At 31.8% G+C, this 16,327-nt stretch overlaps 1 protein-coding gene across 1 annotated transcript in view; it reads left to right on the top strand.

Moving 5' to 3' along the window:
- The window catches only part of LOC126892661 (nose resistant to fluoxetine protein 6-like), a 142,736-nt gene that overhangs the window by 28,060 nt on the left and 98,349 nt on the right, over nt 1-16,327 (top strand). The window contains exons 3-4 of the mRNA XM_050662303.1: nt 3,845-4,083; nt 6,223-6,523. Of these exons, the coding sequence (XP_050518260.1) occupies nt 3,845-4,083; nt 6,223-6,523 (540 nt within the window). The remainder of the gene's footprint in view (nt 1-3,844; nt 4,084-6,222; nt 6,524-16,327) is intronic.

Here is a 16,327-nt window from a genome sequence, read left to right as displayed (position 1 = left end):
ACTCCTATTCTTATTTAAAAAAAATCAGCGATTACGTCATCACGCTCAGATGGATGACGACACTAGTATACCATATATGCCACAATATCATAACTTAAAAATAAAAATCGATCTGTTTCGGGATTTTTCCTTAAACTCGCCGGTTTACGAAATAACGAATTTATTCCTTTCATTTGCACCATACTGTCGGTGGAAAATAGTATCGCGCACGCTTTATTAACAATTAAAAAACAAAGGAGTTTTGAATATTGTATTGCAAAAAACTCTTCGGGATTTCATCAGTCGATGTTTAAAGAATATCTACCAATCTGAGCAACATTCAAATTTTCCGTTTTTCACCTAGTTTTTGAGGGTTAAATATGTCCAATTTCGCAATTTTTCAATTTTTAATCGCTTATATGTCAAAAACTATCAACTTAAGAGAAATGTCACTACAGATCTTTTCGGTTTGGAATGATCCAAAAAACCTAAAAAAACTTTGTTCCATGCAAAAAAAAATAATTTTAGGAAAAAAACAAAAAAAACCTTTAAAAAATTTTTGACCCACTTTTGGTAATGGCAACATGCAAATTTGTTAAAAGGGGTCCTTTTTGAGTAAGATTGTGCAAAAAAATCCGAATCGGAATATTTTTCCTAGCGGATGCGCAGTGGCTTTCTGAACTAAAAAGAAATTCTTTAGATTACAAGCTTTACAACGTGTTGAAAGGTTATATAAAAAATGTAAGTTAAATGCTTTTAAAAAAACCGTGAAAAGAATACTGAATAAAAACTGTTTTTATTCAGTGGAGGAATACCTTGAATATTTCAAGTTTCGTTGAAGTTCATGGAAAGTACTCATCTATCTAATATCTTTTATTACTTGTCTGTAATACAGTACTTACATAATTTTATACTATTTGAATTGAAATTGTTGTGATATACTTATGTGTGAAATTATTATTTGTACCTATATTTTAGGTATTTTTTGTGTATTTTAGGTATATTCTAATATTTTATGTATAGGTAGGTTTTTACTTGTTTATTTTACATCAGTGGTTCTCAAAGTGGGCGATAACGCCCCTTGTGGGCGCTGGAGGCCTCTAGGGGGGCGGTAAAGGGCACAGAGAAGATTGGGGGGCATTGAAGCGGTTTACAGGGGCAATGGCTAATTTAATTTTTTACCACAATAATTAATCAGTTTATTAAAATATCAAAAAAAAACAACACAATTCTATTACAAAAATTATCTTTAAAGAATACTCAAAAATATCAAAACTGCTTTTTCTAGAAAATATAATAATACTCTAGCTCTCTGAGAGGAAAACCTACCTACTGGTTATAATACCGCTTTTTATCGATTCCCCGCCCGCTGCCGAGGCCGAGGCGAGGCCCGCCCGCTGCCTCATATAAAAGCGCACGCCATCCAGTCATGTCATTCGACAATCTGCTCTACTAGGGACCGAACGTCTCAGACGTCAAGGAGCATCGCGTTATTACGAAAACAAGTGAATTTAGTGACGAGATAAAGTGCTGTACGTACAGTGCCTAATTTGCTCAGTAAGAATACTGTGAGTGGTGTCATTAGCAAGTTTTTAATACTCGATTCTTTACTTCGGCATTTTTGAAGACAAAATTATGTCGGAAGCAAAAAAGAAGAAACGGCAGTACAGCGCGGAATATATAAAATATGGATTTATTGAAAATCCTACAAATCCATATTCGCCTATGTGCCTTCTTTGTCAAAAAACATTTTCGAATGAAGCGATGAAACCCTCAAGGTTGCAAGATCATTTGAATAAAATGCATTCAGATAAAAAAGACAAAAATGTGACTTATTTTCAAGACTTGGAAAAGAAGCACGCAGCTCAGCCAACTGTGTCAAAACTTTTTTCAGCGGCTTCTAAGCAAGACGAGGACGGACTCCGAGCTTCCTACAATATCTCCTTGCTAATTGCTCGAACAGGTAAACCTCACACTATTGGAGAGGATTTAATTTTACCGGCAATAAAAGAAGTAATAACTACTGTGCTCCATAAACCAGCGGCAGATATTATCCGAAAAATTCCTTTGAGCAATAGTTCCTTGCAAAGACGAATTGATGAGATGGCTGAAAACATTGAAGAGTCGTTGTGCAATCATCTGAAGACTTCTAAATTCTCAATTCAGTTAGATGAGTCCACTTTACCAACTGGTGAAGCATTGTTGCGGTCATACGTGAGGTTTATTAAAAATGATAAAATATGTCAAGAACTATTATTTGCCAGAAATTTAGAGACCGATACAAAAGGAGAGACCATATTTAATACACTGGAAAAATTTTGTGATGAGAAAGAAATTCCACTGAAGAATATTATATCAGCTGCTACGGATGGCGCTCCGGCTATGACAGGACGTCACAAAGGCTTCATAGCGTACTTAAAAAATAAAATTCCAGATGTGCTCGCTGTACATTGCGTCGTTCATAGACAACATTTGGTTGCGAGAAATTTGAGTGAGCGTCTCTCTCAATCACTGCAATATATCATCACAGCAGTCAATAAAATCCGAAACAGCTCTTTAAATGACCGATTATTTAATCAGCTTTGTGTTGCTAATGATGAAGATTTCAACCGATTGCTATTTCACACAGAAGTACGTTGGTTATCAAGAGGTAACTGTCTGACTCGATTTTACAATCTGTTTGAGTCTGTGATAGAGTTCTTGGAAAACAAATACAAAGAATTGCACGACAACCTCATCACTTCAAAGAATGATATTGCGTACTTGACAGACCTATATAAATTATTTAATGATGTCAATCTCCAACTTCAAGGTGACGACTCGAATTTGATTAAAACAAAAAATGTCATTGCTGCTTTTGTAGCTAAACTGCTCTTATACAAGAATAATATCGGCAGACGTGAGTTTCACAATTTCCCTAATTTGTCAGCAGTATCCTTCAACAACGACGACTTGCTTGTTTATTGCCAACATTTGGAGAACCTCCACAGGAATTTCACAGAACGATTCCAGGACATTTTAAACTTGGAAATACCGGACTGGGTGTTGGATCCTTTTTCAAATGTCAACACAGCAGGATCACCCCAGCTGGAAGAAGAACTCATAGAACTGACAACGAACGAGGAAATAAAAATAAAATTCAAAAATGGATACCAAGAATTTTGGCTACAAAGGCTAATCCCGCAATTGTACCCTGGATTGTGGTCCATCGTTCAACTATTTTTGATAGCATTCCCATCATCGTATTTGTGTGAACGTGGATTTAGTGCTGTGGCAACGTTGCTAACTAAAAAGAGAAATCGGTTGCAGATTACCAAACGCGGTGACTTACGGCTGTTTTTGAGTAAATTCGAGCCTGATATTAACAAACTTGTTAAAAATCATCAGATTCATCCTTCACATTAGATTAGTTTTAAAATTCAAATTGAAATGTTTGTTTTAATAACATGAATAAAAGTTTTCCTAATATTACAAAATGGTGTTTTAAATTACTCTCATCAGAAAGTCTTATTTTCACATGACACGCATAATTTACTTATTAAAATAATGACTGCGATTGTGATTCTTAAGATGTAGTAAAGTAAAAAAAAATGGGGGGCGCTAGAAAATAATTAATTTTCGATGTGGGCGGCAGACAAAATAAGTTTGAGAACCTATGTTTTACATGATTGAAGTCTGACTTGCTACAAACCTTGTAATTGTGTAATGTAGTTTAACAAATTCATTCATTCATTCATATCAAACGTAACAAGAATTTTTTCTAAAAGAACTAATTTATTATCAAATTAGCCAATGACTATTAAGTTTATTATTGAGTTATTAATTTATTTTATTTCTAATCTAATTATTTATTTATGTATTTTAGGAATTATCAAAAGACAGTTACAATTACAGACATGATAACTTGAGACACTGGATATGTGTTCCGACTACTTGTCCCAATGTTACAGAAAAGTTTGAAGACAGCACCACGCTAACGAAACAAATTAATAATTGTTACGATAAAAAAATGTTTAAGTATGGATTCAGAGGAACCGTCAAAAATTTGACATGTGACACAAACAAATCTAAATTCCCAGTTGACTGGATAGATATATTAGTTGCGTAAGTTTCAATCAATCTATCAATCTATTCCGCCCTAAACATCAATCCTTGGACATAGGCCTTTTCTTCCTTCTTCCATGTCTCTCTCTCTCTCTCTCTCTCTCTCTCTCTCTCTCTCTCTATCTATCTCTTGGGCATTTTGCATTCATTTTGACCTGGCGTGTTTCTTCCGGTCATCTGACCATCGAATTTGTGGTCATCTCCTTTTTCGTTTGTGGTTCCACGGTTTCCAGTATATAATATATACTTACATAAGATAGATAATTACATATTATGTAATTATCTTAGTCCATCTTTTATACTTTTGCCTTAGGGTATGTCCGGCGAACTTTAAGCGTTGTTACTTGAGGCGAGTTGAAACATATCTCACTTTTTTGTTACGAATCCATTCGTTTCTTTTGCTGTCTCTCAGTTTAACGTTCAGCATTTGACTTTCCATTGATCTTTCTGTCTTTTCTACAATCTTCAATTGATACAACAATAAAAAAAACAAAATCAAAAGTCACAAATTTTTTTGTGCAGATTATCTAACATTACATAGGGCAAAGATGAAAAACTTCTTCTAAACTTCTTATACTGGATAGTAGTTATAACTAGATACAACTACATACTATAACTACTGTGGATTCTAACAAGTGGGACGTAGACTAGAATTAGGTTATTTCGATGAAAATATTGGAAATGTTGGAAATATTGCTTTGGAACAGCTATAGTTTGTCAAAGATGAAATTGTCTTGGATCCAGCACCCTTATTTGTTTTAGGTCTCTGAATAGGAACCATTTGGCGACGTATCTGGGGAAATTTTCAACTTCTCTAAGGCAGTTACTGTGTGCTGCTTGAATTTTATTTTTGTTGCTAAGACTTGTGTGTTTCCATGCAAGAGATGCATAATGTAATAATTGGTAGTATGATGCTGTTTATCATTTTTAATTTTGTTTTCATAGCTAATTTGTTTGTTCTTCCGGTAAGTTCTCATATTCCGGCTCTGACCGTTGCTATTTTCTGGACTGTTGCGTTAACATGTGGTGTGAATGTTAGACCTTGGTCTATTGTGACACCTACCTATTTAGCTTCGTTTCGCCATTCGATGGGTCTATCTTGAACTCTTAGCTATTCTTCTGAGTTATCTCTTCTCTTTTTGGAGATAATCTCTTGGTCTTTTCTGGATTTATTGCTATTTCCCATTGGATACTCCATTGTATCGTATCCAACTCCGTCTGTAGAGTTCTTACAGCTATATCCAGGTTTCATTGTTGTGCTTCGATTGCAGTGTCGTCTGCGTAAAGTGTGATTAGTGTTCCTGAATGTTCTTGGAACACCTGCTGAATATATGTTATGTAGGAGGGGTGGTATGACTGCCCCCTGTGGTACTCCAGCTTCCGGAATTCCGTGTTCAGATAGAACTGACATTACTTGGACTCTGAACCTCCGGTCGTTTAGGTACGAGCAGATAAGGTTTGTCATGGCGCCGCTGTATCCATATTCTCTCATTTTGTATGCCAGTCCTTCATGCTACACTCTGTCTAAGGATTGACTTACATTCAGAAAGGCTGCTTCTATATATTGCTTTTGGTTGAAACCAGCTGCTATGCATTCTGTAAGTCTTCTTCTTCTCCTTCTTCTTTTTGTATAGACATGACTCTGAGTGTTTTTTCAATGTGCCTCTAGTAAGTTATCGTTCCATCGTTTTCGTGGTCTTCCCACTGATCGTCTTCCTATTGGGGAACCGTCTCTCGCTGTTCTGACTACTATATTTGTCGTCATTCGGTTTATGTGGTCATTCCATTCTATTCTTCTGTTTCTTACCCAGTTATTAATGTTATCCACCTTGCCATCGATTTTTCGAAGGGTTTTCATCTCCGCTGTTTAGAGCAATATTTTTGTCCTCTCTGTGTCGGGTCGTGTTTCTGCCGCGTATGTCATTATTGGTCTGATGACCTGTTTTGTAAATTCTGCCTTTCATTTCTTTTGCGATATTTTTATTTTTCCATATTGTGTCATTTAGGCAACCTGCCGCTCTGTTTGCTCTATTCACTTGATCTTCCACTTCTGATTCTGTAAGTCTGAGCACTTATATTTTTTGCCTTTACTTATTTTATGCATATGAAACAATTTATTTAATTACGTATTTGTTTTAGCTACTTTTTCATTGTCTACATAAGTATTGTACTTTTATGTACAAGTGTAGATAATGTAATAGAAAACTGGTATGAGAAAGACTACGAAAAATTTTCTAATACAAGCTATGGAAGAATAGTCAACTCGTTTTCTTTATGTACAAGCTGGATCAGACTTAGAACTGTAAAAAGCACGCCAGAAGTCGACTATTTAAGACCATTGCAAGGTCTTCGATTTTACAATATAGTTATTGTTATTTTGAGTCACACGTCCATGGCAGGTCTAATCAGTTCAGTTTCTAACACGAAGTTCGTAGAAACGGTAAGAATACTAAGTATTTATTATTATTAAGATACTATAATACCATTGAGCAAAAAATAAGGATATCTTCATCATCACCATTATCATCATAATCCATCCCATATACAGGATGAGTTTTTAGTGCGGGATCGGTCGATAACTCCATTATGGTATAAAATATCGAGAAAAGTTATTTAAAAAAAATGTAGGCAATGGTATTCTCCACTCTAGGAAAATATGTCCATTTCTACAAGGTGATCAGTAATTGCGTGGTATATCAAACATATAATTTTTTAAATGGGACACCCTATATATTTTTTCATATTTATATTCCTCTCATAATTCTTGTTCATATAATATATGGTTTTGCATTACAATACAGAGTATTTAACAAGTTATGACCATTTTTATTTCGAAATCACTGTGAGATTAACACCCTGTATATAAAGAAGTAATTCGTATACAATAATTTGTTTTATGTAATAAGATAAACAATATACTGTAGTTTCTAAATTAAGTCCAAATCACATCATTGACGAATATTTCTATACAGGGTGAACTACAAAACCAAATTACGATTTTCTCTATTTTTTTAAATGGATCACCCTATATTTTATTTTTCAACATTATTGTATTTAATATACTCTTTTATTTTTATATAACATTCCCTATATCTAAACTGATTACTTTCCGAGATATTTTTAGTTTTCTTCAAATTTCGGGAATACATTCAATTTTTCTAGTAGAAATAAGTTAGTATTGAGTGATAATTAAACAAAATTATTTTTATTAGGTAAATAACTAACATAAAATGTAAACCATAGCAATATGCAGTCAATATACCAATAAATGTGATATTAAGAAATTATCATATTTCCCTAATATACAAGAATCGTAAAATTGCTACAAAAAAACTTTGTATTGTATATAATAATATAACAAGATTATTTTTATTCAATAAATAACTTACATGAAACATAAATCAAAACAATATACAACTGATGTAACAGTTTTTAGATTGGTATATCAACATCATTCTAAGCCAATAATTTTTAGTAGAACATTCATTTTTATAAGCACTTTTAAACTACAAAACAAAATTACGATTTTCTCAATTTTTTTTTAATAGATCACCCTATATTTTATTTTTTCTGAAATACTGTATTTATGATACTCTTTCATTTTTATATAGCATCTCCTATACCTAAACTTATTAGTTTCTGAGATATTTTTAGTTTTCTTCATTTCCGGGAATACATTCAATTCTTAAAAATATAAATAACTTAACAAATAATTATTATGTAATAATATAACAAATATTTTCATTCAATAAATAACTAACTAGTCCAGAAAGCCACTGCGCATCCGCTAGGAAAAATATTCTAATTCGGATTTTTTGCATAATCTTACTCAAAAAGGACCCCTTTTAACAAATTTGCATGTTGCCAGGACCAAAAGTTGGTCAAAGATTTTTTGAACTTTTTTTTTGTTTTTTTCCTAAAATTATTTTTTTTGGATGGAACAAAATTTTTTTAGGTTTTTTGGATCGATTCAAACAGAAAAGGTCTTTAGTGACTTTTCGCTAAAGTTGATAGTTTTTGACATAATATAAGCGATTAAAAATTGAAAAATTTCGAAATCGGCCATTTTTAACCCTCAAAAACTATGTGAAAAACTGAAAATTTGAATGTTGCCAAGATATGTAGATATTCTTTAAACATCGATTGATGAAATCCCGAAGAGTTTTTGGCAATACAATATTCAAAACTCCTTTGTTTTTTAATTGCAAATCAAGCGTGCGCGACACTATTTTCCACCGACAGTATGGTGCAAATGAAAGGAATAAATTCGTTATTTCGTAAACCAGTGACTTTAAGGAAAAATCCCAAAACAGGTCGGTGGTTATTTTTAAGTTATGATATTGTGGCATATATATTATACTAGTGACGCCATCCATCTGGGCGTGATGACGTAATCGATGATTTTTTTAAATGAGAATATGGGTCGTGTGCTAGCTCATTTGAAAGGTTCTTCAATTCTCTATTCAGTAATATAAACATGTACATAATTATTTATACAGGGTGTCCAAAAATTTTTTATTAATTTAAATCATTTGGCAAATTGACAAAAAAATTAAATTATTTTACACCCTGTATAAATATATATGTAAATGTTTATACTACTGAATAGAGAATTGAAGAACCTTTCAAATGAGCTAGCACACGACCCCTATTCTCATTTAAAAAAATCATCGATTACGTCATCACGCCCAGATTTATGACGTCACTAGTATACCATATATGTCACAATATCAACTTAAAAATAAAAATCGACCTGTTTCGGGATTTACGAAATAACGAATTTATTCCATTCATTTGCACCATACTGCATACACATGCAACGGTGGAAAATAATGTCGCGCACGCTTGATTAGCAATTAAAAAACAAAGGAGTTTTGAATATTGTATTGCAAAAAACTCTTCGGGATTTCATCAATCGATGTTTAAAGAATATCTACCTACCTTGGTAACATTCAAATTTTCAGTTCTTTACATAGTTTTTGAGGGTTAAAAATGGCCGATTTCGCAATTTTTCAATTTTTAATCGCTTATATATGTCAAAAACTATTAACTTTAGAGAAAAGTCACTAAAGACCTTTTCTGTTTGGAATGATCCAACAAACCTAAAACAATGTTGTTCCATGCAAAAAAATAATTTTTGGAAAAAAACAAAAAAAAACGTTTAAATAATTTTTGACCAACTTTTGGTCCTGGCAACATGCAAATTTGTTAAAAGGGGTCCTTTTTGAGTAAGATTGTGCAAAAAATCCGAATTATAATATTTTTCCTAGCGGATGCGCAGTGGCTTTCTGGACTAAACAAAAAAATAATAAACCATAACAAAATTTAATGAATGTATCAATTAATGTGATGTTAAGGATATAAGTCTAAAGTAAATGTTGAAAATGACCACTTTCAACGTCTATGCAATTTTGTAACCGATATTCAAATGACCGAGCCACATTTCTAACATTTTTGTAAGTCAATATTATTAAAAGCTTCTTTTATTCTATTTTTCATATCAACAAGCGTTGTTGGATGCTTGTGGTATACAAGGTTTTTTATATAGCCCCACTTGAAAAAAATTAATTTTAGAAGAACTGGAGCACCGTCGTATAAAAACCTCAACCGTCAAAAAATGTGGACCAATCACATAATCTCTAACAATATCACCTTAAACATTTATAGATCACCTAGTTTGAATGTTAACAAAGTAGGGATTTCTTGATGCATATTAATGAAATGTAATATGAAAATTATATTATTAATAACTGCGGGTCACAATTAGCAATTAGGAATGTGTTACTAAAAACTTCTTGGCTTAGAATGCTGTTGATATATTAATCTAAAAACTAATAAATTAGTTGTATATTGTTTTGATTTATGTTTTGCGTGAGTTGTTTATTAAATAAAAATAATCTTGTAATTTTGTTATACACAAGATACCCATATTTTTTTTTGTAGGAATTGTATGATTCTTGTATATTAGGGAAATATGATAATTCCTTAATATCACATTTATTGATACATTCATTGCATATTGCTATGGTTTATATTTTGTGTTAGTTATTTATTGAATAAAAATAATTTTGTTTAATTATCATTCAATACCAACTTATTTTTTATTAGAAAAATTGAATGTATTCCCGAAAGTTGAAGAAAACTATAAATATTTCCGAAAGTAATAAGTTTAGATATAGGGAATGCTATATAAAAATGAAAGAGTATAATAAATACAATATTTTTGAAAAATAAAATATAGGGTGATCCATTTAAAAAAATAGAGAAAATCGTAATTTGGTTTTGTAGTTTACCCTGTATACAAACATTCGTCAATGATTTCAATTGGACTTAATTTAAAAACTACAGTATATTGTTTATCTTACTACATAAAACAATTTATTGTTTATAAATTACTTCTTTATATGCAGGGTGTTAATCTCATAGGGATTTCGAAATAAAAATGGTCATAACTTGTTAAATACTCTGTATAGTAATGCAAAACCCTACATTATATGAACAAGAATTATGAGTGGAATATAAATATGAAAAAATATATAGGGTGTCCCATTTAAAAAATTATATGTTTGATATACCACGCTGTTATTGATCACCCTGTAGTGTAGAAATGGACATATTTTCCAAGCGTGGAGAATATCATTGCCTACATTTTTTCTAAATAACTTTTTTCGATATTCTATACCGTAATGGAATTATCGACCGATCCCGCACTAAAAACTCACCCTGTATATTTTTGTTAGACACCAGACTCAGGAAAACAGAAGTTTAATTTAAAGGGATCGGTACATAGTTTCGGCTACAATGATATTTAAATGGGATTCATTCTTTTCGAATCCTGAAAAAACTAATAAGTATTTTTGGAAAATTTAAATGCAGAATGCATTGACGTTTTAAACTTCAAACTGATAGTACGAAGTAAAATCTACTCTTAGTAAAAATTAACATTTTTAGCTCAAAAAGTATTATTTAAACTTTCATACGAGTTGAAAAAGTAACAGTTTTTGTCAGTGAATAAAATTGTATACCTATTTATATAGGTAAACTTTAAAATTTTAGTGAAAAGTTAATTAAGAAGACAAGTGTATTCTGACAACTAATAAATATCGGTCCCCGATGGGGGACAAAACTACACAACCGACGTCTTTTGTGACGACAGATGCTGATATGGATAACAGTATTTTAATTTCAAGTGTTACTAGTAATAATCCAAGTGATAGTAACCTCCAGAAAACAAAGCAGTTGGAACCGAAAACTTTCAATATTCTTTCAGATAAGTACAATGTACAAAATATTTGGGTATACATAGAAAGCACTGAAAATAATGTAGGAAAATTGCATGCAATGACAGTTGCCCATATCCTTTTTAAAAAATTTAAACTTAATAATATTTTGGAAATTAAGAGTATAGGCCGAAACCGGATTAAGGTTTTATTAAAATCATTATTAGAAGCAAATAATTTAGTTAAACATCCCCTCCTAAAGTCAGAAAATTTAAAAGCATTTATTCCAAATCACTTACTTGAAATTAAAGGGTTAGTAAGAGATGTTGATACTCGTTACGATATCAACTATCTTATGGAAAATATAGAATCACACTCACGCGTCACTAATATCTACAGATTAAATAGAAAAGTCCAAAAAGAAGACAGAACAGTTGAATTTGTACCAAAAAAAACTATTGTTGTTACTTTTGAGGGGAATATTTTACCTGATCGAGTAGCTTTTAATAGAGTCTTTTTTCCTGTCGAACAATTTGTAGGAAGAGTGATCCAATGCTTCAAATGTTTTAAATTTGGGCATGTATCTAAGCAGTGTAACAGTACTGAAGAAAAGTGTATCAATTGTGGAGAAATTAAAGACGATAAACATAATTGTGATAAAAATTTAACTTTTTGTATACACTGTAAAAGCAAAGATCATGTTTTTAATGATACAGCAAAAAACCTCCTTTAAAGAAGCTAAAGAAATTTCTGAAAACTCCTTATCCAGTCTAGTAAATCACAACTCTTTTTCACCGCTAACAAATTATGACCAAAATTTTCCTGTTCTTCCTAACAACCATCGTATGTCATTATCACAACCTAATCAAATTCCTAAAAATACCAATTGCAATCAAAATAATTTCCTTTCCCAACCCAATCCTGTAAGCTTTAGTACTCCAATGAAAAAGAAGAGAAAATCAAACTCTCCCACTATCCAGTCACCTATCCATGAACCATTATTTCCATTCTCCTTTGGACCTTCACAACCTTTGCCGATAAATTCAAATAAACCAAACTACGCTTGTTTGGAAACCAAGAAGAGTAGTATAGCTAGCAACCTATCCATTTTTATCGTGGATTTTTTAAATAAAATTCTTTCAAGTAACAATAGACAACCTATTGATATTAAATTAATTACAAGTAGCATAGAACAGGTATTGGAGGATACTTTGAAAAACCAATAAAATGCCCAAAACACGCAATTTAAATATAATGCAATGGAATGCACGTTCTGCTATAGCTAACAAAAATAGTCTGGTACAATTTCTTTATGATAAAAATATTGACATTGCTATTATAAGTGAAACTTGGTTCAAAAGAAATCAAAAATATAGTTTTAGTGGTTACAATATAGTCCGCAATGACAGAAACGATGGCTACGCTGGTGTGGCAATTTTGGTACACAAATCTCTTCGTTTTGTTGAACATAAAATCAATATAAATTACAATGAAAATATTTTAGTGTGTGCTATCCAAGTTAAATATGGAACTTTATTGTTAAATTTTTTATCTATTTATAAACCTCCAAAAATACAAACAAAATATGACGATTGGACTAAAATTTTTGAACAATTTGAGGGTCCTTTAATTATAGGTGGTGACTTTAATGCACACCACTCTATATGGGGTTGTCGTAATAATGATACCATAGGGTCACAACTTATAAATGTCGCAGATGATTTAAATTTAACAGTTTTAAATAATGGCGAACCTACAATTTTGAGACGTCCTGATCAACAAGATTCGGCTGTCGATGTAACTTTTTGTTCACCTGAATTGGTTAACAAGACATCTTGGAATGTCATTCCTGACACTCTAGGATCAAATCACTATGTCATATCTATAGAACTTCTTTTTGCAATTAATGAAAATGAAATATCTCCTAAAAATAAATGGAATATTAAAAAAGCCAATTGGGCGTTATATACCTCTACTATTCAAAATTTACACGATACAAACAATTTTCACTCGGATAATCTAATTGATAAGTACTCCTTCTTCATAAATAATATAAATACGGCTGCGGGAGCAGCTATACCCCAATATAAACCTTATAAATGTAAAAGGCACCCACCCCCTTGGTGGAATATTGATTGTGACAATATTATCAAACAACGAAAATTGGCTCTAATAAATTACAAGAAAAAAAGTAATTTTGAAAATTATGTTCAATATCAGGAGATTGCAGCTAGAACCAAAAAAACATTAAAAAGTATAGCCAAAAAGCATTGGATTGAATGGGTCTCTTCGCTCAATAAAAATACATCCGCTACAACTCTTTGGAATCAAGCTAAAAAACTTTACAGAAAACCGCTATCAAACATAAAATCTTTAGATCAGAAATGGATGGATGACTTTCTTATTAAAGTTGCACCCCCAACTGCGAACCCTCAAATAATTCCCAGCTCCATAGCATCAACCCCAGCTGATAAAAATCATTTTCTCTTAAAACCTTTTACTTACAATGAACTAATTTTCGCTATAAATAATCGTAAAGATAATAGTCCAGGATACGATCATATCAAATACTCCATGCTTTTAAACCTTCCAGAAGTAACAAAACATTTTCTACTGGACCTTTTTAATCGTATAGTTCAAGACAATTCTGACGTAAATATTTTTAAAGACATAATTGTTATTCCGATTCTAAAGCCTACAAAAGATCCAAATTCAGCCGAATCTTATCGACCCATTTCTCTTTTTTCGTGTGTATTTAAAACTTTGGAACGTATGTTAAAAAACAGACTAGAATGGTGGGTCCATACTAAAAAGTTACTACCAAACAATCAATTTGGATACAGACGAGGATGTGGAGCTTTAGATGCTTTAGCTACACTTGTAGCGGACATACAGGGTAATTTTTCTAGAAATAATTATTTGCCTACTTTATCACTAGATATAGAAGGCGCTTATGACAGTGTGTGTTTACCTCGATTAAAAGACAAAATGATCAATCAGTTTCAAATACCCATAAAACTAGCACAAACTATTCTTAATTTCTACACTGATAGACGCCTATACGTTAGAAACCATAAAAATGAACTTCTTGGACCACGTTATAATAGTTGGGGATTACCTCAGGGATCAGTCTTAAGCCCTTTTCTTTTTAATTTGTATACGGCTGATTTTCATAGCCTTAATGCACCAAGTATTACTTACAAAACAATCCAATATGCGGATGACTTCCTCATATATACAGAAAGGACAAAATATGAACCCTCCCTTACAATCTTAAGAAAATTACATGAATATTTCTCAAAATGGTTTTGTGAAAATGGTTTTAATTTATCCACTAGTAAATCTAATGTGTGTATTTTTTCACAACATAATATTCCTAACACAAATACTATTTTATTAAATGGCCAAACTTTAAATTTCTGCAAGTCAATAAAGTATCTAGGCATGTTTCTAGATCAAAAGCTAACTTGGAAATTACACATCGAGTATATGCTTGACAAAAGCAATAAAGGTCTAAACTTTTTAAAATCCATTTCTAAAACTTGGTGGGGAGCTGATGTAGAAACAGCTTTACTATTTTACAAATCTTACATCAGATCTATTCTGGACTATGGATGTATACTTTATGGATCAGCAAGTAAACAAATTTTAAATAAAATTGATGTATTTCAACGTACTGTTCTACGTATCTGTATGGGAGCAATGAAGTCTACTCCAATAGCACCATTGCATGTTGAAGCTTTAGAACCTCCCTTGAATTTTAGAAGAGATTATCTGAGTGAAAAATTTGTTGTGAAAATTGCATGTATCAATAATTCATTATATTCTAGCATAAGCTCACTAAACACAGATGATCTAACAAACAGTTACTGGACTCATAAAAATACACCAACCCTGTGTACAGCCTTTAGAACCATGTGCAACAATAAGTATATCAACAATATCAACAACCTTGATACTAACGACTATTTCGCATTTTTTTATGAACCTGATATACATATACCTACATATTATAATAGTTCATTATTAGATTCATGCATCTTGAATTCCTGTATAGACAAATGGCCCAAAGCAACTGTAATCTATACAGATGCATCCAAAACATCGGAAGGGACCGGATGTGCTTTCTACATTCCATCTAAGTCAACAGAAAAAATGTTCAAATTACCTTCTAATTGCTCAATTTTTAGTGCAGAAGCAATTGCAATTCTTGAATCCTTGATATATTTCGATAGTTTAAACAATAATTCAGTGTTAATAATATCCGATTCATTGTCAGTTTTATTATCTCTCAAAAATTCAAAATTACCCAATTATAATTCTAATCCTTTCATTTACCAAATTAAGAACATGCTTGTCAAGCTTAAAAATAAAAATAAAACTACTAATTTTATTTGGGTAAAAGCTCATGTTGGTATAAAATATAATGAGCATGTTGATTCTTTAGCTAAAGCTGCAATAACCTCTTCAGCTGAAATTGTACCAGAGGAGAGAATTTGTATTCCTGACACTTTTTGTATCTCTAAAAGAAATCAAATAGATCGTTGGAAAACTTATTGGCAAACTTTTTGTAACCATTCAACAACACAATATATTTATATACAACCACAAATTCCAAATTCGAGATGGTTTAAGAAATTTAGTAACATCCGTAAATATATAACAACCTTAATAAGATTGAGATTTGGTCATGCTTGTTATCCTACTCATCTTGCTAAAATCAAAATTTACAATTCAGACTTATGTGAAACATGTCAAGAACAAGGAGATCTTAATCATATCTTTTTTAACTGTTCCAAATATATTCAGCATACAGGAACTCTTTTAAGCAGCTTGCAAACGCTGCAAATATTTCCTCCGTACCAAATAAATAACCTATTGGCTACTAATGACAAAAGAGTATATGATTGTCTAATCAAATTTATACATAGTACAAATGTATGTCTGTAATCAATTTTAGCCAATCTCGTTAACCTTTTTTTTACCCAATTGTTTATTTTCCCTCCTTTTCCCTATTTATAGTA

This window comes from Diabrotica virgifera, chromosome 9 (genome assembly GCF_917563875.1).
Source record: "Diabrotica virgifera virgifera chromosome 9, PGI_DIABVI_V3a".
Taxonomy (NCBI): Eukaryota; Metazoa; Arthropoda; class Insecta; order Coleoptera; family Chrysomelidae; genus Diabrotica; species Diabrotica virgifera.
Note: the sequence above shows the minus strand (reverse complement) of the source record. Positions and strands in the feature narration are given on the sequence as shown.